Raw genomic sequence first — 26,958 nt, 5'->3', positions numbered from 1 at the left:
GGACTAACATGTAGGCCTATGTTAGTTAAGGAACATGCATAACTGACACTGAAGTATCAAATATCAAATTGCAAAAGACTGATCTTTATTCAACATGATTTGAACTAACCAGCGGCAGCTTGTATTCACCTAAATCTGATGATGAATTATGTAGCAATATGTGGACACATGGTGTTTATGTCCTTTATTTGGTGTTTAGTCAAGAACGATCAAAGTGAGTCATTTAGTCAAGCTCTCTGAAGACAGCATCCACAATATGGCTGGAAAAGAAAAACACGAGTTATTCCTCAGACAAAATCCGATACCACCATTTCCATGGATACTGGCAGTATCTTGGCAACCATGGCGTCTGTGTCGTCATGGAAGCATCGGTCTCAGAACATGTGTTCTCTGCATTTTCAAGGGATAGTAACAGCCTAGTCATCACCTCTTTACATAAGTGTGTGTGTGTTCATTTGTCTGTCTCTGTGTCTGCTTAGCTTATAATGTCTCATTGTCTCATATGATATGTCTCATATGTAAGGCAAATATCCAGAGGGGACAAGCTCTAGGTCGGGAGGATAATTGTGTTTTTATGTGGTCTATATGTGCCAAGAGTCTAGTCACAGTCCACTCCTCGGATGCCTAATTAAATTCTTCGGATGAGACGCTAAACCAAGGTCCTGACTGAATTCGGTCATTAAAGAACCCATGGATGCCTAATCGCAAAGAGCAGGGGGTTCCGCGACGTTACTGGCCAAATTCCCAATCAGGTCTCTGACATCAAGGCCACCTAATCATCCGTTCCCCTTAATTGGCTCATATCAATCCCTGTCTCCTGAGCTGTGCAGCCATTGTGTGGTGTGATGTGTGCCTATGGTGCCAGTGTATGGCAGCCATTGAGCCTGCATAGCCCAAGGTTGGGTGCTACCAGTGGTGGTGAAGGAGACTATTTCCACCCTACATTGTGGGGAGCGCTTTGAGTGTCTATAGAAAAGCGCTATATAAATGTAATGAATTATTATTATTATTATTATTATTATTATTATTATTATTATTATTATTATTATTATTATTATTATTATTATTATTATTATTATTAAATCTTGACTATCGTGCCGCTCACATGATCACTTGAGTTGACATACTGGCCGTGGCCTCAGAGATACAGAGGTCTCTGCTTTGAGCTGCTTCCAGCAGCGTGGTGGGTTGAGGAGGAGGCATGATACAATAAGATAAGACAAGATAAGATAGTCCGTTATTGATCCCCCTGGGGACATTTGGGCGTCATAGCAGCTTGGGAGAGGGGGGTGGGGAGGTACAGGTATGGGCAGGGTAATATATAACCTGATGAGATATAGGTGCATATTAGTCATCCATTACAATTTCTGTTTGGTTGACCATTTCTGTATGGTCTGGAGCGTGGCGGTTTCACATTTCCAAGTGTTGCGCTGACAAGTGGAATAGAGGAAAAGCACCATATTTATTTTCAAACCCATGTAATCATATACATAATAAATTATGTTGAATGGTTAAATATGATTACAATTCTTGATCATTTATTCTTGTTGGATGGAGACACAAATACAGTAGCGTCCACACAGAAGGACATTACATTACAACTAGTTAGAAACTTCAAACAGTGGCACTGGCCTCAAATAATATAGCTATAATATGAAAGGCACAAAATTGGGAGGACCCATAGTCAGACCCCCCCCCCCCCCCCACACAACACACACTACACACACACACACACACACACACACACACACACACACACACACACACACACACACACACACACACACACACACACACACACACACACACACACACACACACACACACACACACACACACCAGTGCTGGGCCCTTGGAATCATCCTAAGCTACCCCCCCCCCCCCCCCAGCTACGCCCCTGCACACACACACACACAAGTGTGTGTCTCCCAGTCCCCCCCCCCCCATGTTGAACCAAATCTACGCCCTTGGCACTGAGATATGACTGAGATAGCATATAGTTAGTGCATCCTCTAGCCTAATTATCTGTTGAATGTCGTACAACCTCAGAATTCCTATTGCTATTCCTATTCTATATAAATAAACCATTACTCCAAGGGTACAGCAGCAGTCAGGGTCGCCCTCTCCCATTCTTTTCAATTAACTGAATTCCTGTAATAAATGTGACTGACGTCATTGCCCGCGGCAGCGGGGTGGAGGGCGTGCGGCAGGTGAGAGCGGCAGCGCGCATAGTGAGCGGCACGTCGCGTCGCGCACCAGCAGCAGCAGCAGCGGCGGCGTGTTTCCTCAGTTCAGACAGAGACGCGGTGAGCGGAGCGCGGAGCCATCATGGGCAAGCTTCAGGAATTCGATATTACTTTTGCCAACAACAAAGTCGTGTACAGTCCCGGGGAATCCATAAGCGGCACTGTGAAAATAAGAAGTGGTACCTCGCTGCAGTATAAAGGTGAGAAGAAGAACCTCGAGCGTTTTGGCAGAAAAGCACACGTCTTTCTTAATTGCCTGGTTCCGAGAAGCGCATAATATTTATAATTCAAATAGACTAAAACTAAAAGTTTGTTTTATAGAGCGGAGCCCTATACTGGGAGAAAACCACACGTCTTTCTTAATGCCTGGCTCCGTGAAGCGCATAATATATGTGCATTAAAATATTATGTGCTTCACGGAGCCAGACAGTAAAGAAAGACGTGTGATTTTCTCCCAATAGGGCTCCGCTCTATAAAACAAACTTTTAGTCTATTTGAATTTTAATAAATAGAGACAACCCGAGGCTGTTCTTTTCCATGTGATTTGAACACATCACTGCGGTATTGTTTTATTATTATCTCAAATCTATAGACTTGGCGCATTGCTGGCGCGATGGAGACACAGGGAGTGGACGTGGGGCAGTGAGTCAGTGACAGCGGTGCTGCTGGTGCTGTTTAGACTTCAGCTTCTCTGACTAGAAAGGCGTTTAAAAACCCACATCCTGCCCCGCATCCTGTTCATCATTGCTCCATGTCGCTTCCATTATCCATTGTTCTTGTATCAAATACATTTGTGCATGGTTTACATTTTGCATCGCCAAGTAGCACATCTGATCTGAGCACCACAACAGGTGTTATAACGACCACGTAACCCCGCATGGTTTCTCTCTCTCTCTCTCTCTCCCTCTCTCTCTCTCTCTCTCTCTCTCTCTCTCGCTCTCTCTCTCTCTCCTCTCTCTCTCTCTCTCTCTCTCTCTCTCTCTCTCTCTCTCTCTCTCTCTCTCTCTCTCTCTCTCTCTCTCTCTCTCTCTCTCTCTCTCCCTCTCTCTCCCCCTCTCTCTTGTATTACCATTACGTTGAGTCCAGCCTAGTATACAGTGTATGGTTTGATAACTAAGTAGGCCTATAGCTACGGCCGGTGGGTTTTGTTTTGTGAAGGCTTAGTACAGTATCTCACCGTTAAGAAGACACTGTGGAACTAAATGGAAAGCGTGTGGCTTGTGGATATAATAAAGTGGGCTAAAGAAGGTGGAGAGAGGCTTGTTGCGTTTCCATGGGAGCACACAAAGAATCCATTGTGTGTGACATGGGATTCCTTTAAGATAATAGAGTAGCACAAGACACTTTTTTCCACATAATATAGTCCTCATATAGTGTATATACGTGGTAAATGGGGGCACCTGAATATAGAACTTGGATGCAATTAAACATTGAGAATATTGATTATTGTTATTACTGTTGAACAAGTAATATTCTCAGTATCTTCCAGTGATCATGTTCAAATGATTATTGTGAATTCACCAAGCAACTTTTTTTTTATTTTTTTTTACGTCTGTCATACCGTTGTTTGTAATGACTAGGTCTGTTAATTGGCCTTCTGTGTGGGTTGTTCTGAAGCAGATGGTGTTTCAGGAGGAGAGAGAGAGGTCACTTGGCTCTGGCTGCACACTGTGTGGGTGTCCCCGTGTAAAGTCACACTGCCTCTGGCTGCACTGTGTACTTGACACCATGTGCTCACACCGAACTCTGTGCTTTCATCACTATATGGCAACCGATGTGATGGATAAGGGTCATTCGAGGATGTACCATGCGAGAGAGAGAGAGGGTGGGTGGGTTGAGAGAAGGTGTTGTTATCAGCTTACTATGTACACACTTTCACGACTCGATTTTGAAACACTTAACCCTTAATTGCTCCCGATGAGCAGGTTGGCACCTTGCACGGTCCCCCTACCGTCGGTGTCTGAATGTGTGAGTGAATGGGTGAATGAGGAACAAAATTGGAAAGCGCTTTGGATATATAAATGCACCATTTACCATTTTTAATCTATACCCTTTTCAGTGGATTTGTGAAAATGTCCGCTAAATGTTATTTCAAGCGCCTATATACCATCCTGCAGACGTCTCTAGTTTGCCTCACGCTCAGTAATGGTATCTGCTGAACTACTATCGACACTCAGGAAACCAAATGACATCTTTTGACAAAGTGGTGGCATGATCATGGTGCTGGCCCCCTGAATCCTGCCTATAAGGTGAATCGATATCGAAATCGAATCGAAATCCCATTGAATCTGGACCTTGTGAATGGAAATGGAATCGGGTAATAATCAAATGTTGGTACCCAGCCCACATCCCCTCTGAAACATGAGACTGGTACCTTTTCTCACCACTCAGCACTCTGCTGTGACATTATTATTATATTAATTATTATTATTTTAAAACACACATCAAACAACAAACGACCAAATAAAAATACAAGGTATGTAATACATGAAGCAGAACAGACAAAGTACAGTTAAAAGGCTGGGTGACAGTTGCAGGGGTGTGTAAACAACTATACTATAGTGAGGGCGGTGTAATCAGAATGAAGGTTGTCTGAATGAAGAAGACGCTTTAGCAATTCTGCTCCGCTTTCCCCTGGATGACACCATCCATTACGTACTGTAAATGCCCTCGGCTACATTATGTGCCCAATTACGTCATCTGGGTAAAAGCTGACGGCCGTGTGATTAATGATATAATCGATGAGACGGCTGGGATGGTGTTAAAGGAATGAAAGGCCACATGAAAGCCTCTCGGTAACCTGTATAAGTAATGTTGGGAGCCATATTTTCCAGTGCTCAAATAAAATAGTGAAGTGAAACCAGAGAGAGAGAGGGAGGGGTAGTCAGTTGGTTATCTAGTTGCTCAATGCTCTACGCTAGACTTTAAGTATTGGTGCCTCCACCGACCTTCCCTGGATCTATCAAAACAAAGAAGTAATTTCACAACCCCATTTACCCCCAAGACCGATAGATCAGCGAGAAAATATGCATGGATACTAGTGTTGTATTTACATTGCGAGTGACGTTATACGTCGATCAGACGGACGCCATAGGGGAAATACAAATAATTGCCAATTTCCCTGCATCCTACTTGTTGAAGGCAGAGGGTCTGTGTAGGATTGTTAGTAACTGTCTAACTGCATATATAACTGTTCACACCAGTAACTGTCTACCTGCATATATAACTGTGTCCACTAGAGGGCGCCTTAGGCGGAGACACTCAGGAGTACTACCAGGTGGCGAGTATACGTAGCTCTGTCTCCTCCCACTTCTTTCTCTCCCCCCATGTCTCTCAGTGAGAGAAGACCTGTAGAACTGCTGCTCTTCATGTGAATAAATAAACCACGCCAGTTAAGGCTCAAGATAGAAACCATGCCTCTTGACCACATTATTGTCGCCCTATAATAGCCGAATTCTGTTAACACTACTCAGTAAGTACATGACACATAGTCTCCTCTAGAAAAGGAGAGAGAGAGAAAGAGAGAGAGATGGGCACAAATAATATTTTTCTCTCCGTGTAGAACAAGGTGATATGGCCTAAATTAGTTTTGACAGTATAAAGGTATTTGACGGTATTTAGCGTTCTAGTACAAATTAGGCTACAATGTGTACAACATTCTTTATGTCGTTCGATTGTCTGGTCCTATTTCATTCAAAATGGTCTATTCTATTTCTTTATTTTTAATTTTTATTTATTTTTTTTAAATATTGCTGTAAGGAATACAGGTTTTACTACAATATCATGGATTGTATTGTAAAACAAATGCATGCGCCTTCGCATGGAACCGTGATGGTGTACCTTCATGTTGGGTCTACCTCCCAGTCCTATCTTCCAGTCACGCTCAGTGATCTGTCTGGGAGTCCATCCTCCAACCCCCCCCCCCCCCCCCCCCCCCCCACCGCCCACCCCCGTCTATGTGATGTGATGGAGTCCCTCAGAGACTGACAGACAACCGACACAGTCTCCCTGCTGGTGAACCCAATGCCAATCTCTTCCTAGTAAGACCGTGCCACCCACTCACCCAATTACGATGAGGGCCAGAACCCGTCACACACCCTCTAAAAATGGACAGGAGGGGGACGGGACGGGGGTTTAGGATCATAGGACTGATATTTGTGGACTGAAGAGCCGCGGCTTATGAAAGAGGCGTGTTGTTTTTCCTTTGAAAGGGTGTGCATGGACCATATGATGTGTCTGGTCCAATAGTCCATACAGTATCCATTACATACAGTATAGGCCTCTGGCGTCACATGACCTCTGTTAGACGATGTCCTTTTATTTACGTTGTGGTCTCAGCGGGTGTATACAGTTACAAAGTATTGTGGTGAAACAGATACAGAGGTGTGTTTAGGAGCGACGGCGGGCCCGAGACCCCGGCGCTTCTGACATGTTGGTTCTGAGGGTTGAAACGGGTGGGGGGGGGGTTTTATAGCCTTACTCTATTATTGATGAAGACCATTAGTCAGTATTTTTTCATTGATCAGCTCACTTAGACGGACGGTCGGGCGCAGGAGGCTCAGGAATGCATAGTACACTACACAGCGTCAAGGCTACTTACAGGTTGCTTAATTAAGCATTGTATTATTCGACGTGCGCTGTGCCAAAGTGGAAACATTATATCATGAATAAAACAGTTCCTTTTGCCTTCGGCAGCGGGGAGAGCGTTTACAGTTTCCTTTGTTTAATGGCCGAAGGATTGGATGGCAAACATTGTCATTGTTTGTGTTGAAAAGCAAGTTTAATCAGAGGCAGGGGGGGAGGGGGGGGGGGGGGGGCTTTTCCCTCCAAATGATAAGCGTGTGAGTGTGACCTTCTCCTTCTAGATGGGAGGTGGCGCTGAGAGCCGGCATGTCTGTTCTGTTTAGTGTCCGTCCTGTTGACTGTTGGTCTGTCTGCCGGGGTCCCTGTAGCATGTAGCATGTAGCATGTAGCAGGTAGAGACATCTGATACAGAAAAGGAGGAGGTCTGTATTGACACCATAGGTTACCGCAGCAGGCCATGTATAGATATTGGATACAGTAAGGGGAACAGCTTTGTATTGACAATGTACCGCAACATGATAGGTAGGTACTATGGATACAGTAAGGCATTCTCATGGACCCCCCAAATTGAATTACGCTTTGGACCCCAATTTAAATGATTTCTGTCTCAGGGACCCATCTGAGAAGATCTTTGTTGTTCAGTATACGATTAAGTCCAGAACTCTATAGCTGAGGAAAAGATCGGAATAGTCACTTTTACTGTATATATTCTCTCATTGGGCTATTAGTCCTATTTGTCGGGGGACCCCCTGGAACTCCTTCAAGGACCCCTGGGAGTCCCTGGACCCCTGGTTGAGAACCCCTGCAGTAAGGGGAAGATCTTTGTGTTGACACTGTACTGCTGCAGCATCTATAGACCTAGGATAGTAAGGGGAAGATCTTTGTGTTGATACTGTAGGCCTACTGCTCGCTCTACAGGTAAACACGTTTATATAACTTGTTTAACAGAGTTGGAGAGAGGCCTGTTAAACATACTCCTCAGAAGTAGGCCTACTGTCCTCTGTCCAAATCAAGTGCACGCTTTTCCTTCGATCGGTAGCACTGCTGCCTTTTCATGCTTGTAATCGGAGGTCACAGGAAATTCACTGTATTATTTTACAGATTACTTTTGTTTTTCTGCTTTAAGTCAAGTCAAGTCAAGTCAATTTTATTTATATAGCACATTTCCAGGCAGCGGTAGCTGGCACCAAAGTGCTTCACAGGCAGGTTGATAAAAACAAAATAATACGATGCAAGATATAAAATTAAAAACACAGTAAAGCAATGAAAGTAATAAAAACAGGTAGGACACAGTAAAACAAAGAGGATTGAAGGGCCAGGGGTAGTGGTGATTAAGTGGGGCCCGGGGGGGGAGGCCAAGGAGAACAGGTAGGTTTTTAAAAGTGATTTAAAAGCCTGCACGGTCTGGGCGGCCCGTACGCTGAGGGGGAGGCTGTTCCACAATCTAGGCGCTGCGGTGGAGAAGGCTCTGTCTCCCCTAGTCTTGAGCCTAGTTCTAGGCACCACCAATAGCAGCTGGTCAGCTGATCTGAGGGATCGGTGGGGAGTGTAAATGCCATAGAAATACAGTAAATTGCCTTTTATCAAAATATTAACCATTAAATAAAGGTTGTAATCTGTAAATGTATTTGACAGTAAGTATTTGGCAACCATTGATGCCAGACATTTACCGTTTTCTTGCAGCTTTTTTTCTTACAGTGTAGGAGAGGAAGTGAAAGTCCTTGCTAACTAACTAATGAAGGACACCTCTAATAATTTCAACCTCTGTTCATACATACAGTACCAACTGTTGCTTCTATAAAGTAGCCGGACCTGAGGTTGCAAAGTTCAGATTATTTTCAAGATACTTGTAACATACAAATGTAGAGGAAAGGAAGGCATCACCAAGCTCTTCACATTAAAGTGTTGAGGCGCATTTTCACCGACTTAACAGGAAGTTAAGTCACAAATCAAAGTGCAAGTTACTCGATCTGACATCCTGGCTGTGTGGCCAGCCACAGACTGGAAAACCCAGAAGTAAATACTGGGCAGGTAGAATAAGCGTGAACCGTTTTAAATTAGCACGCTAGTTCGGGTAACCTGCAAAGCACTCAACAGTGTTGAAATGAAACCTGGGACCTGTTTAGCTCTTTTGTTTGTGGGTCGGCAGTGAAGGATCCTGTCTCAGCTCGCGGCAAACAGAAACACAAACATTGACTGTAACCCAATCATCATTGGTGGAGACAGGAGCCGCTGCCGTCATGTAAACAAGACGAGAAGTGTCTTCACCTCCGTGCGCTTCACCCCTCGGTGATAGCATCTGCTTCGTTTCAGTCTATGTAATACACCAAATACAATATGTATTCTTCTAATCAGTACAATGTAATTAAGGGGTTCGCACAAGGTCCTTTAAGTGCTTTTTTCTTTTACAAAAACAAGTCAAGGCCTGGAATTCCTTGAAAACAGCCCATTTTTTAACAAGGTGCTTAAAAAGTCATTGAAATTCAAATCAACCATTTGTATTGAATGTTTTGTTCATCCATGATCAAATTGTTCTGAAGCAAGACATTGATTCAGCTGCTTTTCCTCATTTCTTTGCGTGTGATGCTCTAGCTTGCTCTAGCTGGCAAGCAGGCCAAGAAGATGCTTAAAAAAACAACATTTAAAAGTGAATTGTATCCTTCGAGTGTTATCCTTGAAAATGAAAAATAGTGCTTGGAAAGGTACTTAAAAGTCTTTGAATTTCATTTCGCAATGTCTGTTGGAACCCTGTAATTAATACTTCAATACAACGTTTATTGACGCAATTAAGCTGCTGTCCTGAACCTTCTTTGATTGGCTACACATCGCAAATTGTGGTCACTCACTCATACATGGACATTTTGTGAGGGATGTTTTGTAGGATGCGTGCGCAGGTCATGTAGGTGCTGCTAGTGATGTCTTTCTCTCTGCATCTAACTATAAAGGAAGGAATCTCTCTGTCCATCTGTCCTTCGCATATCTCGAGAACCGATCGACCGATCGATTTCACACTTGTTGCTGAAGATGGTGGTGTCGAGTGTGAAGTTGATCGGACCAGCGGATCTTGAGAGCGCTGCAAGCAGCCACACCGCGGTTCTTGAGAACGCTGCAAGCGGCAATACCGGGAGCCAAGGCATAAAATATATATATAGTTTGTTTCCTGTTGGTTGTCAGTTAAGGCCATGGGTAGGTAGGGAATTTATTTTATTTAATTTTTTATTTTATTCTTTCCCATGGCGACTATGGATAGGATGCATGTACTCTGCCAGCATGTTTAATATCCATAATACTAAAGGTTTGACTAAGATGTTTATGAAACTTTATTGTAAAAAATTTAAATAAAATAAAACGTTTTTTTTTAATAAAAAATAATAATAAAAAAAACTCATAAAATAAATTGGGTCGCACCTAAATCGGCAGGGTCGGTCGGCAACCGGAAACAAACCATTTTTTCTTTTAGGCCCAAGCAATCAGCCCCGATCCGAACGGGCACTGCACTAGTCTCCCGCCCAAATCATCACCTTGAGTAGCATTATCCTCCTTATCGACCTGGCACTATTGATCTGGCTTAAAAAAAACATGACCTGCCTCAAAGTCGATTATCTTGTTCTCATAATCGTAATTGAAAATAAAATGTGATTGATTGTCCAGCCCTAACGCCTACATGTAGTTGTGCCGTGGGATATGGGGCGTTTTTTTTATAGCTTGTTTAAGTTAAAGGAGAGTGGGAAATCCATCGATCCCAGGACAGCAGCATATCTGCAGTTCCAGAGGCAGGGGTCTTAACTATACTACACCATCTCTGGGTACTTCTCTTACACTACCTCCAGGTCTCTCAGGTTGTCTGACCTGGGCCTCCTGACCATCCCACGCTCAAGACTCAAACTCAGAGGTGACCGTGCGTTCGCAGTTACAGCCCCTAGACTATGGAATAGCCTTCCCTCTTCCGTCAGATTCGCCCCATCCGTCGATTCTGTCTCGGCTTAAAACATTCACTAGTATTTGAATCTCGGGTTCTGTGCTGCTTGTATATAGTGTATTATGTCTCTTCTATGTACTGATCTCTGTATGCCCGCTTTACCGTATCTTAATGTGTTATTATTGACAAGGCCTTGTACAGCACTTTGGTCAACTCTGTTGTTTTTAAACGTGCTTTGTAAATAAAATTGACCTGACTTGACCTGACTTGACTACTTCCGACTGGACCTTAACGTTAACGGTATACAACACCTGTTAAAAGGCACTCCAAGCTCGTGTCGGGACTAAAAGCCTATTGCTGTGTGCTCTCACCTCCCGCCTGGTTGATTTCATGTCACTCTCCCATGACGTGTGGTCTCTCTATTATCAGCAGCAGGCTTAACCCTGATAAGTCCCCTCTGCTCTCTCTCCCACACTTTAACCAGAAACTCCCTGCATTCCCCAGCTGTAAAATGTAATGAGTCACCTCACGGGAGTCTTCTCTCTCTCCAGGCCAGTGTCTCTGTTTCAGCCTGGTCTTGTCCGTCTAGACTCGGAGGGCCTGAGTACACGATGACATCATCGCCCTGAGGGTTAGTGATAGGGGAGGTGAGGGGAGAATGAAAGGGCCTGTATCAGAGCCTGGGACTGAGGCCGGTAAATGTGGGCTTCGCCTCGCCGAGGGAATAAGATCCAGTATCTATAGGTCTGTGTAGTAGCGTTGATGTACATAGACCTATGTTGTGTTATGGCTCATGAGACTGTGGTCATGTGTTCTATGGACAAAGCAGTTTTATATTATTGAGCGTTAAAAAAAATCCCTATCTTGAGAAATATTTTGAGCTTATATTGAGTCTTAAAATCGTACTTTCAGAAAATAAGTGGAAAAAATCCACTAATAGCCACCAATAGCGCCCTCGTTTCTTGATCCTCCAATCACAACTGTTTCCTCCCTCAAAGCAACAGTTGTGGAGGATCATCATAGCAGGATGGTGGGAGGGGGAGGGGGGAGGGGGAGGGGAGGCACACGTATGGGCAGGGTAATAGTAGAAAGACATAAATATAGGCAATACAATTTGATATGAATATCAAAATCTGAGGAAGTAAACTAAGCGGTGCTACCTACCATATACTTGTATTGATTGATTATTTTCCCATAACATATTGAATAAATAATATAATATTATTGCTCCCCCCATACTTTTTGTCTCTTTTATAAAATTTATAAAACAAGGCTGTTGTTATTAAAACTAATTATTTTACTTTTTTCAACAAATTTTAAAATGTTTCAATTTATTTTGAAAAAAGTAAAATAATAAAATGTCACAGTGTCTGTACAGCCTTGTTTATTCACTGTGTCCATGGGAACGACGACGAACGCAGCTCCTTACGCGGAAAAGACATAGAACTATAGTCTGTTTACTTTTCTGATAACTACCTCACTGCATAACTCTAGTGTTCTGACAGGCTTAATCTTTTGTTATATTGCGATACTGTATACACCCAATTCAAAGGTTAAAGCCGCATGTTAGCTCTTTCAAACTAATTTGCTTGCGGATGTCCGGATTTGGTACAGACTTTGTGTCTCTTGGGCAGAGCTGTTTCGTACAGGCGTACTAGAGACAGCTCTGCATAGGAGTGTCCCTGGGTGAAGATGGTGGTCATTGATCAGTCAGTGTACCGTGTGGTAAATAACATGACAGCTGTGGTCTCGATTATCTCAGCTGTGTCGGTATTTACTATACGATATTGAGTGTTATATTGCTTTTACACACACAATATCTGATTTCATACTGTGAATAAGATATCACGTTTTGAGGAAGGGTTGATTCTGCTTTGTATGCATTGCTAAGCAACCCCTAGATGTGATGTTATAACACAGAACATCACATGGCTCTCATCCAGTCAGATTATTTGATCAGAACCAAATCTTGTATAATTACTAGCATTTTGGATGGTAACAATTAGTTTGTCTTGTAATAGCATAAAAAAAGCTAATTTATAGCCAAGGTTTCTCAACAGTGCAATCATTATACAGTATAATGTTCATATTGTCAAGTCAAGTCAAGTCATCTTTATTTGTATAGCACATTTACAAATGACTAAAGCCAAACCAAAGTGCTTCACAGGTACATGATAAAAAACACATACACTACAGTAATAAGTAAAAATACACCAAAATTACAGAAAAGGTACTAATACAATTAAGAAAAACAAGAACAGGGTGCAATATAAAAGAGACAAGAAATTTGATAAAAAGTCCAGAGTAACAGCAAAAGTGGCAGACTAACTCTGGTCAAAGGCCAGGGAAAAGAGGTGCGTTTTGAGCAGCGATTTTAAAAGCCTCTAGGCTCTGGGCAGATCTTATGTGGGGGAGGCTGTTCCAGAGCCGAGGGGCAGCAGCAGTGAAGGCTCTGTCTCCCCTGGTTTTAAGCCTGGTCCTATAGGCACCTCCAGCAGCAGCTGGTCAGCAGACCTTAGAGCTCTGGATGGGGTGTGGTGATGCAGGAGCTCAGCTAGGTACAGTGGAGCCAGCCCGTGTAGTGCTTTAAAAACAGTCAGCAATGGTTTAAAATCGATACGGAAACGGACGGGGAGCCAGTGGAGTGAAGCCAGGACTGGTGTGATGTGGTCACGTTTTCTGCTACCAGTGAGAAGACGGGCAGCCGCATTTTGGACCAGTTGCAGGCGATGGAGCAGCGACTGGTCAATGCCAACATACAGTGCATTACAGTAATCCAGCCCGGTCGAAATTAAGGCATGGATCACCCTCTCCACAGATCCTTCTGAGAGAGGTATGGTTTGGTCTTAGCTGGGAGTCTAAGGTGGAAAAAGCTGGTTTTAACCACAGAGCTAACCTGTTTATCGAATAAAAAAATTCTGTCAAAGATTACTCCAAGGTTTCTGACAGAGAAGCGGCTATTTGAGCCCAGAGGGCCTACACTGTAAGAAAGAAATCAGACAAATACATTTACAGATTACAACCTTTATTTAATGGTTAATATTTTGATAAAAGGTAATTTACTGTATTTTTATGTACAGGGATGTGGTCTAATATGGCCCTATAGCACCACCTGCTCCCTCCCCACTCAGACTCAGTCATCCTCTGGCCTCTATAGGGAGTTAAGTTTTTACTTAAAAAGTAGAAAAACAAAAGTAATCTGTAAAATAATACAGTGAATTTCCTGTGAAAAAACATTTATTTTTTACAGTGTGTAGGGCATTGACAGTAGGGTCAACCGAAGCGATTCCAAATAAAATTATTTCTGTTTTGTGCTAATTTAGGTTGAGAAAATGTGCACTCATCCATATTTTTATGTCGGCCAGGCAATCTAACAGTGGCTGTAGTGAAACCTTGCCTTTTCATTTTAGGGGTAGATAGATCTACACATCGACGGCAAGGCAGTGGAAGGACATGTTGTGCTTTGCAAGGATTGAGCCTAAGGGCAACATATATAATAGAAAAAGGATGGGGCCCAGTATTGACCCCTGGGGCACCCCACAGGTAAGAGGGGCCGCTGATGAGAATAATTCTCCTAGCTGGACTGAGAAGCTCCGGCCAGTCAGGTAGGACTTGAACCAGCTTAGGGCGACGCCTGTGATGCCAACATATTGTTCAAGCCGCAACAGTAGGACAGTGTGGTCTATGGTATCGAACGTGGATGTGAGGTCTAAAAGCACGAGAATGGCAGGATTTACAGAATCAGCAGCTAAAATGAGATAATTAAGAACTCTCAGGAGGGCTGTTTCGGTGCTATGGCGCGGTTTAAAGCCAGACTGAAATTTCTTGTGGATTTTGTGTGCATCTAAAAACAGTTGTAACTGGAGGTAAACTGCTCGCTCCAGGACTTTTGACAGAAAAGGTAGTTGAGAAATGGGCCTGAAGTTAGAGAGAATAGAGGGATCAAGGTTTTTACTTTTAATCAGGGGTTGTACCACAGCATGTTTGAAGGCGGTTGGGACACAGCCAGAGCTGAGAGGAGTTTATCAACAATAAAATAATGGGCAAGACCGAATCAAGCACTTATTTTAGAAGGCGGGAGGGAAGGCTATCTGAGGGGCAGTTTGTTGGCCGCAGGTGCTTAATAATGTCAGAAAGAGAGGAGGGAGAGACAGGCTCAAACTGCTCCAAAACAGCAGGCAAGGGGTGTAGGGGGGGGGGGGGGGCTGAGGAGGCTGTGGTGAGAACTGGTCTGAGAGCAGAGATTTTATCAATAAAAAAGTTTAGAAAACTTTCACAGAGAGCAGATGATGGCACAACTGGGGAAACATCACAGGGGTTTATGAGGGAGTTAAGAATTTTGAAAATAATCTGGGGTTTGTGGCAGTTATGGCAGGGAGGAGGCTGGAGGCAAGGTGGATGAAGGGTGGAGGCAGGGTGGAGGAAGTGTGGAGGCAGGGTGGAGGAAGGGTGGAGGCTGGAGGCCCTATAGCACCATCTGCTCCCTCCCCACTCAGACTCAGTCATCCTCTGGCCTCTATAGACAAATACGCCCACCCACCCACTCCTATGCTGTATGTTATTTGTTTTGGTCCTATCTCAGCCACACCCCCAGATAACCACATACACACTAGGGATGAGTACTGTTCACATCTGAACTGATACCGGTACCAGTACCAGTTACTGGAGTTCGGTATCTGAAAATATGTATTTCAGTTGTAAATAAATAAGTCCAAACTTCTTAATTTCAACATTGTTATTTATTTATAACATTTTGTAATTTATTGTTGTAATACACAAACACAAAATAAATCGCATCGTCATGTATTGTGTTTTTAAATGTTTAAATATCAACATTATCTGGCCATCCTCTGTAAATATTATCAAACTCCTCTGCCATCATCTGGTCTCTCTAAACACCCATTGGACAGTAATACCGTACTTTTCGCACTATAAGCCGCACCTGACTATAAGCCGCAGCAGCTAAATTGAATGATGTGTACATATATAAGCCGCACTGGACTATAAGCCGCAGGTGTTTTAATGTTTAATTACCATATGTAAGGGTTCGTGCACAGAGGGGATTGTCACAATACTGTCGGACAAATAACAAGAATTAACTAATTTACAAGCAAGTTGTATTAAGTTTAGCAAATAAGGGAACAGATAAATAACATTTCAATGCAGTAAAAAAAGCAATATTTTCGGGTTTGGTCCATATATAAGCCGCACCGTTATATAAGCCGCAGGGTCGAAAAATGGGGAAAAAAGCCGCGGCTTATAGTCCGAAAAGTACGGTATATACTGTATATATTTTTGGAAAAGGCTCCCTTTTGTATATTACACTATTGTACTTTATACTAAATGTAAAGGTACAGAAATGTGGTATCGATTGATCTAGCGTGAATCAGTACTCGGTAGTACCAAATGTAATTCAGTCGGTACCCTTAAAAGTACAGAGTTCGGTACCCAACCCTACTCCTATGCTCAGTTATTTGTTTCGGTCGACCATTAGACTAGAGGATTCTATCTTAGCCGCCCCCCAGATAACCACAGACCCCCCCCCCCCTGATAACCACAGACACACCCCTTAATTGTACCCTCTCTCCCTGCCTGTCCCTGTCAGTGGACCACGCCCCCTCTTCCTCTCTCTAAGTGCTCTTCTTACTCCCCTTCCTGTTTCACTGTATGTGGCCTGGGCCACACTCATTGTCCATTGACCGGCACACATGTTTTTGTTGAAGAGTGACTCAATTACTTCCTCCCTTTCCTTGAAGTGGTTTGTATAATCGTCTTCTTCTCGTAAAAAGTGTGGTCTTGCAAGTGGACAGGTTTTGTGTTTTGCACTATAGTGATACAAATGCAGATTGGTGCAGATCAGGCTAAAGGAAGGGGATAGGTCATAGGTGACGTACACACACAACAATGAAAGCAGCTTGGAAATGGCTTTCAGAGAGATATGACTCTTTTTCCAGAAGAAATTCCCTTTTGCAAAGAAACGAAAGAAGGAAACTAAACTTGTGTTTCCCGCTTGGAGACAAACGGGGTGCGATTTGCCAGGGGATGCAGGGGGTGGGGGGTATTTTTTCATACCTCTGCTTTTCACATTTCTACCTCTGGACATTCATTTCTATCACCAGTTGTGATACGATTGATCCCCCTTCTGGTTGCCCTATAATAGACTATAATCGTTCATTCTTGCATTGAATTAGAAGTATACATTTCTCTAAATCGTCAGCAGCAACACACCAGCGTCTCCCCCCGGCTTATCTCAATGGCTGCTGTGAGCTGAGGTGTTGTTTGTTTCACTGGCCTCTGCTCTACAGATCGCTCTTCCTCATGACCGGTGCGTGAACATACCAGAGAAATTGATACAGCGTGGATCTCGTGAAGAGAGGGATTCGGGTCAAAGCGAATTTCTCTCCGACATGCCAAGAGTTGTTTTCGTCAGAAGGCTCTAAGCAGCGAGGTCCACCAAGAAATACAATCAAAAGGCCTACATGGCGCACGGCACTCTCCATGGTGCTGCAAACTGTCTGGATTTACCAAATTTGAGTTTTTGGGAGCGGTAAGCACCCAATAACAACTATGCAGACAGAATCCACATGCTGTCCCGCATTCGGACATCCTACAAGATGAAAAGGGAGCAGCAAGCAAACCATTGCATTATATTTCAGAAACCATCCGTTTTGAAAGTAAAAACATAGCCTGTTGACTGAGAATCAATGGATTTACCGTTCATCTCTTTGCAAGTGCTTGAGGGCAAACCCCTTGATTTAGAAGAATGGAAACAACAATCAATCTAAACACAGAACATGACTTTCTCTCTGACAATTTCATTGTCTTATGGGATGTGTGAGTCTTATATGGATATAACTAAAACTTGTATGGCCTACACATTAACCCCCCCTCCCACTGAAACACAGGTACATCTTTCTCTGACTAAGCTACTGTACATCCCCAGCCCATAGATGCCATTAGAGGCTATACCACACAGACCATATATCACAACAATGGAGTGAGCAGATCCTGACCTGTCTTCTTCCATCTTTCTGAAATCATAAAAGTATTATGTCTTGTGGACAAAGTGTGACTGCCGAACATGTTGCTTCAGTGCACTACTGTTTCACACTGCATGTAGATCTCCTTGTTATATATCCATCTTTTTTCCACACAGGCAAGCATGAATCTGCAGAGCGATAAAAGTATTTCGGAGTAGTTTTGCCTCTACATTGCACAAGGTTATCTTGTTGACTAAGAGTGTATATGGATACACCGATACTACTGTCTCACTGCTGCATCCTGAACGGGCCTGATCTGAGTATAGGCCTCGCCCTAGACCATTAGTTCAGGGTCACGGGACAAAAATGTGGAGATGTCTAAACATGCTTCCGTGTACCAAAAGTGCAGAGAATCAAGTCACTTGATTACAAGGTTATCCGGGTTACTTGATTGATTTCTCACGCAATAATACACGCAGGGTCTTGGTATTGGGGGGAAAATCCTGCCCATACCAGAAACTCTATTTTAGCCTGGAATTTGGCCTGATTTCCGATATCAGCATCGTGGCACAACTACTAAAGAGGAAGGGCTTAAAATGTTTGTCGAGAGGCTTGAGGCTCCTGCAGGAATGTCACACATTCCACTGGTCGGAGGAGAGCAGCCCACATAGCACTGCTGGTCACTTGAGAGGTTTCTAGGAGATAAAAAAAGATCGAATGCAGAAACCAAATCGAATAGATTCCTTCCCCAACCTGTAGTTAGCGGAAACTGTGTGTGTGTGTGTGTGTGTGTGTGTGTGTGTGTGTGTGTGTGTGTGCTGTGTGCGTGCGCGCACGTGTGTGTGTGTCTTGTGAGTCTTCAGATCAGTATAATGTGATGAAAGAAGAAAGAACCCCCCCCCGCCCCCCTTCCCATTCCCCCTCCACCAGACCAGATGCTGCCTTTAATTTTAATCCTTGCGCTTTCCCTGTTAAAACTAAACGGCGCTGCTCCTTCGTGCTCCTGTTCTGTTTCACTCTGTGTTGCTGCCAAGGGCTCTGGAGAGGTTAGGTGGGCAGATTCTGCATGCGGTCGGTAGGGAGGTTGGCAGAGACTAGAGCCATATGGAATCCGCGATCACGGAATCGCGGACGGAATCGCGGAATTGAGCAATAAAAATGGAATCAACTATAAAAAAAAAAATTAATTAATTTTTTATTTTTATTTTTTTATGTTGTGGGACTTGTACAGCACTTTGTTCAACTTTGTCAGTGCTGTAAAGTTTAAACCTTTTTAAATCTTAGACAAACAAAACACTTTGCTTTCATGAAATATTGTAAGCAGTCATTTGAGGCTTCATAAAAGCAGCACAATGAACACAAATCTGTCAGTGCCGAGTCCGACCTCATCTTAAATAACAAACAGCATTGCTTGTTGTAGTTAACAAAGAGAGGCAGAGTTGATTTTGCAAAAATATATATACCTTTTTATTTAAATTTCTTTTAATAATCGAATTTTATTTTCATATTCGAATGAAATAAATGAATGAAGCTTCGAAGTATTTAAGACAGCCCTATTAAATGGACTGTTATATCTTATTAAATTGTGGACATTTATTCATTCCCACTTATTAGACACTATTTCTGATGGTAAAATGAGCGTACAAAGCAAAATACAGAATTCTGAAATATTAAAACGGAAAAAACGGAATTTGGAAAAAAATAAAATGGAATTTGGAAAAAAATAAAACGGATTTCATATGGCTCTAGCAGAGACCCTCTTTGAGATCTCAACACTTCCAGAAAAGAATGCAGTAGGAAACCATTCTAAAGCCTAAAATGCAAGATTTAGACTAGATGTTATTGGAAGGCAGACAGAAGCCAGAATAATGTTGTATGATATCTTGTGGTTCAGATTTCCTTTAGTCAGGAAAAGAAAAAACGCCTAGAAATGTGATATGCACATTTGCTCATAATTCTGTAGAAGTGTATGCATTTTAAACTTGACACAAACTTACTTGTTTTTACCTGGTTTGATTTAGCATACAATCTTGACTGTTGACTATTCTGTGTGTATTCATAGTTTCACACCAGCATTATGTTCAAAGATTCAGCACAAACATGCTTTTATTTAGCTTTTGAACAAAGATGAACAAAATAGCGTCCACTCGTCACCACGTGTCTGAACTGGCCCCGGTCAGAATATCTGTCTGTTTTTATTAGAATTGCTTAATTTTTCTCTGCAACCATATTATCGGATTGGCCAATATCAGTGTTTTTTTTTTTAAATGTATTTATCGACATCAGTCCGATGAGCAGATGTCAGCATTGAAATAGACTGCAGAAACGGAAACAAAGACAGACTATTTCACATTTTACAGTGTTTTCATGTTTTGTTACTTTCAGTATGCACATACGTAGATTACCTTAGGAACTTCTTTTCCATATCATTGATTCTGTAAATATCTGTTATCAGGCCGCAACAGAATACAGAATGTATTATTGGATTTAGGCATATCGGCCAAAATGTGCGGCACATTCCCCACTCATAATAATCATATGCATGTAATTCAAAGCAATCTAGTGTTCTAGGGCAGCAGCCAGCAGGTCCTTGAATCTGAGAAACGGTTGCTTATGACGACTGCTGATGAGATGCACAAACGCTCTAAGCATTTGGTTGGCACAGATAAGGTCTGCCTTTTATAAAATAATAATTTACCCGTCTCAAACCCTGCCCTCTTTTCTTGATTTACACACATAATCAGAAGGGGCTGGTGACATTGTGTCGCTGTGATGCGGAACTAAGAGGGAGTTGACTGGAATCGCTGGCCCAGGGAGCTCCTCATAATACTGATGACATCTCATAATCAAAGCAGATGTCCGCACATTTTGGAACAGAATAAGTCCCCTCTCAAATGATACAGTGTAAAGGCCCACGGTACTCTCCCATCGGTAGGGTTGCGTACCGTTCACATTTGAATTGATACCAGTACCAGTTCCTGGAGTTCGGTATCGATACCCAACGGTATCTTTTTTCTGTACTTAACTCTCTCTGTAATGACAAATTTTTTTTTTTCAGTTGTAAAAAATAATCTCAATTTCAACATTGTTATTTATTTAGAACATTTTGTTATTCATTGTTGTAACACAACACACAAAATAAATCGCATTAGCATGTATTATGTTTTTAAATGTTTAACTATCAACATTATCTGGCCATCCTCTGACCTCGTCTGGCCTTTCTAAAGACCCAAGAGATGGGACAGTAATATAATGTGGAAAAGGCTCCCTCTTGCCTAGTATATTACACTCTTATACTAAACATGTAAAGGTACTGAAATTTGTTACAGATTGATCTAGTGTGTGAAACGGTACTCAGTAGTACCGATGTAATTCGGTTGGCACCCTTAAAAGTACAGAGTTCGGTACCCAATCCTACCCATCGGTTGGATCCTGCTCTGTTAACAGCTATGGTACCGTATGAGGAAGTAGAGACTCCGATAGAGAAGCAGACCTCTGTGTGGTGGGTGACACATGATGGAAGTACATATCTCATAGGATGCAGGGAGAAATGTTTCTCTTTTTCCCGGTGAGCAATGCGGGCCATTATAAAATAATAAATGTACTCTCAATATTGATCCGTATGAGCCCACAAGACATAATCCTATTATAATGTCATAAACATTGAGAGAGTATAGGATATGCTGACTCCACTGTTGTGGACGGTCTGTGATAGTGGCCTCTAAATGGGATCAGCTGTGGGCTGAAACGTACAGTAACAGTAGCTTACCGTAGTCATATCATCTTACCCCCCAGTCATGTGGGGCAGCGGTGGCCTAAAGGTTAGAGAAGCGGGTTTGTGACCGGAAGGTCGCCGGTTCGATCCCCGGGACCGGCAGGAACACCAACCGCTGAAGTGCCCTTGAGCAAGGCACTTAACCCCCAACTGCTCCAGTGGAGTTGCTCAGTGACCAATGGTGTCGACTGTGGTTGTACTGGGCAGCTCCCAGGTGTGAATGGAACTGTGTGAATGTTAAGCCGGGCGTAGCTGAAAAAGAGCATCTGAGCTCAGCGAACCTACCCTGGGTAAATAAAGGTTTAAAAATATTGGAGAAAGACACGAGAGGTAGAACTCGCTAACACTAGTTTCACTGTATGCATCAGCCGTTATCATTCAAGCATGCAGGACTGTGATAGATACAGACAGACCGGCACAGTGATAACCATTGTTAGAAGACCCTGAATCTATCCTGCAGGGTTTTCCAAATAATTCCTCTTGACGAAGGCCATTGCAAGCATTTCCAAATGTGACCTCTAATGGCTACATCTGTAATAATAGAAAAAGATTAATTGAACAGCCCTCTAAGTGAGTTCAAAGTGAAATTCGTCCTCTGCATTTGATCCATCCTAATTATTTCAGGAGCAGTAGGCAGCCACACACAGTGCGGCGCCCGGGGATCAGTTGTAACGCCAGTACCTTGATCAAGGCCACTGGCAGGAAACCTAGCGTCTTTTGGTGTGGGAGGAAACCGGAGTACCCGGAGGAAACCCACGCAAACACAGGGAGAAACATGCAAACTCACACTGAAAGGTCCCCTGCTGGGGTTTCAACTGCTGGGGTTTCAACTGCTGGGGTTTCCCTGCCAGGACCTTCTGGTTGTGAGGCAACAGTGCTACACTGCACCATTGTGTCGCCCCTTTTAAAGGTTATTCGTCACATTATGCATTATATACTGTAGTACAATAGCAGTTAAATGTTTCTTCTGCCAGCCTCCTCTAGACGGTGCGTGCATTCTCTGCACTCTGTCAATACAACTCGATAAACAATTGAGGTCAGGTCCCTAATATCAAATAATGAAAATCTAAAAACTTAAGACCAGTAATGTACTGTATACAAATACAGGAATCAGGAGTTGGGACTACAGAAAGGAATGCGGTGCAAATGCACAGATGTGCACATGAGTAGATGTGCAAATGAATGGGTGTGCATTGCAAGGGAATATGATGCAGTCAGTGAGTAGAGTACAGGTGCTAGATTAGGATCCGGACGGCTTGTATCCGGGTAGTAGCTTCTCTTAGAGCCTCTCTGTGTTGACCTGCGGCAGCGCTGGCCCGACGTACCTCAGTAGAGAGAAGAGTCTACCGCTCGGCCGGCTGGGATCCTTTATTATTTAATTTCCCTCCTCGGCCTTAGTCCTGCACTGCCTGGTGTAGATGTCCTCCTGCAGGCTGCCGGTGGTATTGCTCATACGACCGCATCACTCTCTGCAGGGCTGTGTGGTCTTGCGTGGGTCTGTCTCTGTATCAGGCAGTGATACTCCCTGACAGGATGCTGTGGGGGTGGGGGGGGGGGGGGGGGGCATCCTGAACTTCCTCGGATGTCCGCTGCGCCTTCTTCACCAAGCTGTCAATGTGTGTCGTCCATGTCAGGTCTTCTGAGATGTGTGGGCCAACTGGTAGTCAAGTCAGCATGTTTGACCAAATTGCTGCTATAAGCATACTGTAAATATCTGTACGTAGAAGAGACATATACACTATATACAAGCAGCACAATACCCATTAAGAAGATTCAAACGCTAGTGAATGGTAAATGGCTGCATTTATATAGCGCTTTTATCCAAAGCGCTTTACAATTTGTTCCTCACATTTGACCCATTCACTCACACACCGACGGCGGAGGCAAGGACACATCAACGTGCTGCCCGGGAGGAGCGGGAATCGAACCGGGAACCTTCCGACTACCAGACAGCCACTCTACCTCCTGACCCACTGTTGCTAGTGAATAGAAGTATGTTTTAAGCCGAGACCTGAAAGAATCGACGGATGGGGTGAGTCTGATGGAAGAGGGAAGGCTATTCCGTAGTCTAGGGGCTGTAACTGCAAAAGCACGGTCACCTCTGAGTTTGAGTTTTGAGCGTGGGACTGCCAGGAGGCCCGGGTCTGTTAAAGGGGTAAAACTATGGAATAACTTTGACAAAGAAGTAAAAATGTGCAGTTTGATACATACATTTAAGAAATTATTCAAATATAAGGTGGTACATAAATATAAAACCTTATTATTATCCTAATTATATTTTATTATAACATAACTGTAATCAAATCATGGATATATATATATATATATATATATATATATATATATATATATATATATATATATATATATATATATAAAAACAAATAAATAAATGTGTATACGTGCCCTGGCCCAGAAGAGAGTGAGATGGAGAGCTCTGGTGGACGCCCTATGCCCCCCAACGGGGTAAAGAGGATTAAGTCAAGTATACGTTTTGTATACAACTATGAAACTTTTGTAGGCTTTAGTTTTTGCAAAATGATGTACTGAATTATGTATTCTTTTTCTATTATTATTTTTGTGTGTAAATAATGTAATGTAAAAAGGGTAGGCAATTATAAGCCTCGGCTTCGGCCGACACCTTTTTCGGTAATTTTCGTTCATTTATACATTTTCTACTACTGTACATTGCTTTGTAAAAGAAGACAGAAATAAAATCATTCATTCATTCATTCACCTGAGATACCTGGTGAGATGTTTTAGTGAGAGGTTACTCACTCTATCCACTAGTTGCCCCGTTGATCCTGAGGGGGTTGTAGTTTCTCTCCTGTTTCCTCCGAAACTCCACTACCAGCTCCGTTGTCTCGCTGACCTTCAGTGAGAGGTATTTTCCTGCAACCACAGTGCCAGGTGCTCCACCTCCCTCGCGTCTAGGCCATCTCATCTTTGTCTGAGATCAGATGTGTCGTTTGCAAAGCGGACGATTGTGTTGGAGCCGCGCTTGGCAAAGCGATGTAAGCCACTTTGTCTGATATGCTGCCAAGAGGAGCGGGGATCAAACTGGCAACCTTCAGATAACCAGATGATGACCCCCCTGAGCCACTGCACATTGTTTATATGTTTAGTCACGAGCCTTCAGTGTGTGTGTGTGTGTCTATCTGTGTCTGTGTTACACACATTCATAAGGAAATTATAAAAGAAGGAAGGTTCATCACATCTCCTACACTGTAAAAATGTATGTTTTTTCACAGGAAATTCACTGTATTATTTTACAGATTACCTTTGTTTTTCTACTTTAAGTGTAAATACCATAAACATACAGTAAATGTTTATCAAAATATTAACCTTTAAATAAAGGTTGTAATCTGTAAATATATTTGATTTTACTGTAATTTGACCGTAAGTATTTGGAAACCATTGATGCCAGACATTTACCGTTTTCTTGCAGCTTTTATTTCTTACAGTGTACGGTATATTACAATTCTAAATATACCACCTATCTGAGGAAATATACATCAACTAATATATCAAACGTTAGCTAGTTAACAATGCAACAACTTTCTGATGATTCTGACTTTCTGATCATTCTGACATCTCTAAATGCGGAGACGGCTGATGATCCCATTCAACTCAATGTCAGCCGAACTGAACGTTTCCACACTTGGCACCAATGTGTGCATTCACGCGCGGCTACACAGTGACGCAATGACCTTTCCTTCTTTTATAGTTTCCTTGCACGTTCACTCCTCTTTTCGCTGCCCAGACAGTACGACAACAACAGTCTTTTACTGCGGGCCGCTGAGCAGCCAGTCATGTGTGTACAGGGAGGACAGGGAGGGGGCTCATCAGAACGCGACCTCTGAGGACCCCCCCTGTGTTGATGAGGACGACAGTGAGAGAGAGGTGCCGTTGCCCAATTCACTGCCTGTGGTCGGGACTCAATCAAGGACTCACTGACACAGGGTGGAATGGAATTCAGTCCCAGCCAGGTCACTGCGTTTGGCAACACATTTGAGGCGGATTATGGTATTGAACGCTGAGCTGTAGTCAATGAACATCTTTCTCACATACCACACTTAAAAGTATGTCTGTGTCAGTTAAAGGAGTGAAAACTCTGGAACGATATACCGGATGAAATAAAAAAAAACAGCAGGAGTATTTTTAAGTTTAAAAAGATGTTTAAAAACAGGGTTCTAGAATCTTATAGTAAAATTTAACCTACAATCTTTTTTTCTTTTCTTTTTTTTCCTACCATGAAACTCTGGTATTTTGTTCTTTCCTATGTTGGCTTATGTTCTTTTCAGGAAAGTTTTTTTTGTTGATTGTTGATTTTTTTGTTTGTTTGTTTTATCTTGCAAACTTTAACTTTTTTTGTTCTTTTCTGGATCGGTTTTTGTTGATTTTTGATTGTTGATTTATTTTTTTGTTTGTTATATTTTGAAAACTTAAACTTTTTTTGAATTTGTTTTTTGAATTAGGGGTAGGTTGCTCTATAAGCCTTCGGCTTCAAATCTATCCTTTTCGTTTGTTTATTTGTGAAAATGTTTGAAAAATTATTTGTTTGTTTATTTATTTGTAAACATTCGAAATAAAAATAATAATTCATTCATAGCTGTAGTCAATGAACATCTTTCTCACATAATTTCCCTGCCTGTTGGTCCAGATGGGATAGGGTGGTGTGCAGAATGTAGGCTACAGCACTCCATCCGTGGATCTATTGGGGCGGTAGATAGACTGCAGTGTATCCAGGCTGCTGGGAAGTGAGAAGCAGATAATAGTCCGCCTCTCGAAACACTTCAGAGCTACAAAGGCGAGTGCTACAGGGCGGTAGTCAGGTAGGGTCTTGTTTTATTGGCCACACTTACAATGTGGGTATGGCAGACTGGGACAGGGATATAGATTGAACATTACCATCAAGACCAGCGTTATAGGCTTTAAGGGTGCGTTCAGGGGGTAAGAGTATTACTAGTAATCAGTGGGTTCAAGCTCTTCTCTTCTCTCTTCTTCTCTCTCTTCTCTTCTCTTCTCTTCTCTTCTCTTCTCTTCTCTTCTCTTCTCTTCTCTTCTCTTCCTTCTTCTCTTCTCTTCTCTTCTCTTCTCTTCTCTTCTCGTTCTCTTCTATCCTCCTCTCTTCTCTTCTCTTCTCTTCTCTTCTCTTCTCTTCTCTTCTCTTCTCTTCTCTTCTATCCTCCTCTCTTCTCTTCTCTTCTCTTCTCTTCTCTTCTATCCTCCTCTCTTCTCTTCTCTTCTCTTCTCTTCTCCTCTCTTCTCTTCTCTTCTCTTCTATCCTCCTCTCTTCTCTTCTCTTCTCTTATCTTCTCTTCTCTTCTCTTCTCTTCTATCCTCCTCTTCTCTTCTCTTCTCTTCTCTTCTCTTCTCTTCCTTTCTCTTCTCTTCTCTTCTCTTCTCTTCTCTTCTCTTCTCTTCTCTTCTCTTCTCTTCTCTTCTCTTCTC

The 26,958-nt window shown here is 42.7% G+C and overlaps 1 protein-coding gene across 1 annotated transcript in view; it reads left to right on the top strand.

Moving 5' to 3' along the window:
- Window positions 1–2,267: 2,267 nt before the first annotated feature.
- arrdc1b (arrestin domain containing 1b) overlaps window positions 2,268–26,958 on the top strand; it is a 70,158-nt gene continuing 45,467 nt past the window's right edge. The window contains exon 1 of the mRNA XM_084325332.1: window positions 2,268–2,446. Within this exon, the coding sequence (XP_084181458.1) occupies window positions 2,329–2,446 (118 nt within the window). The 5' untranslated portion in view covers window positions 2,268–2,328. The remainder of the gene's footprint in view (window positions 2,447–26,958) is intronic.

This window comes from Notolepis coatsorum (assembly GCF_963971535.1).
Source record: "Notolepis coatsorum genome assembly, chromosome: 11".
NCBI classification, from domain to species: Eukaryota; Metazoa; Chordata; class Actinopteri; order Aulopiformes; family Paralepididae; genus Notolepis; species Notolepis coatsorum.
This window is presented reverse-complemented; position numbering and strand designations above follow the sequence as displayed.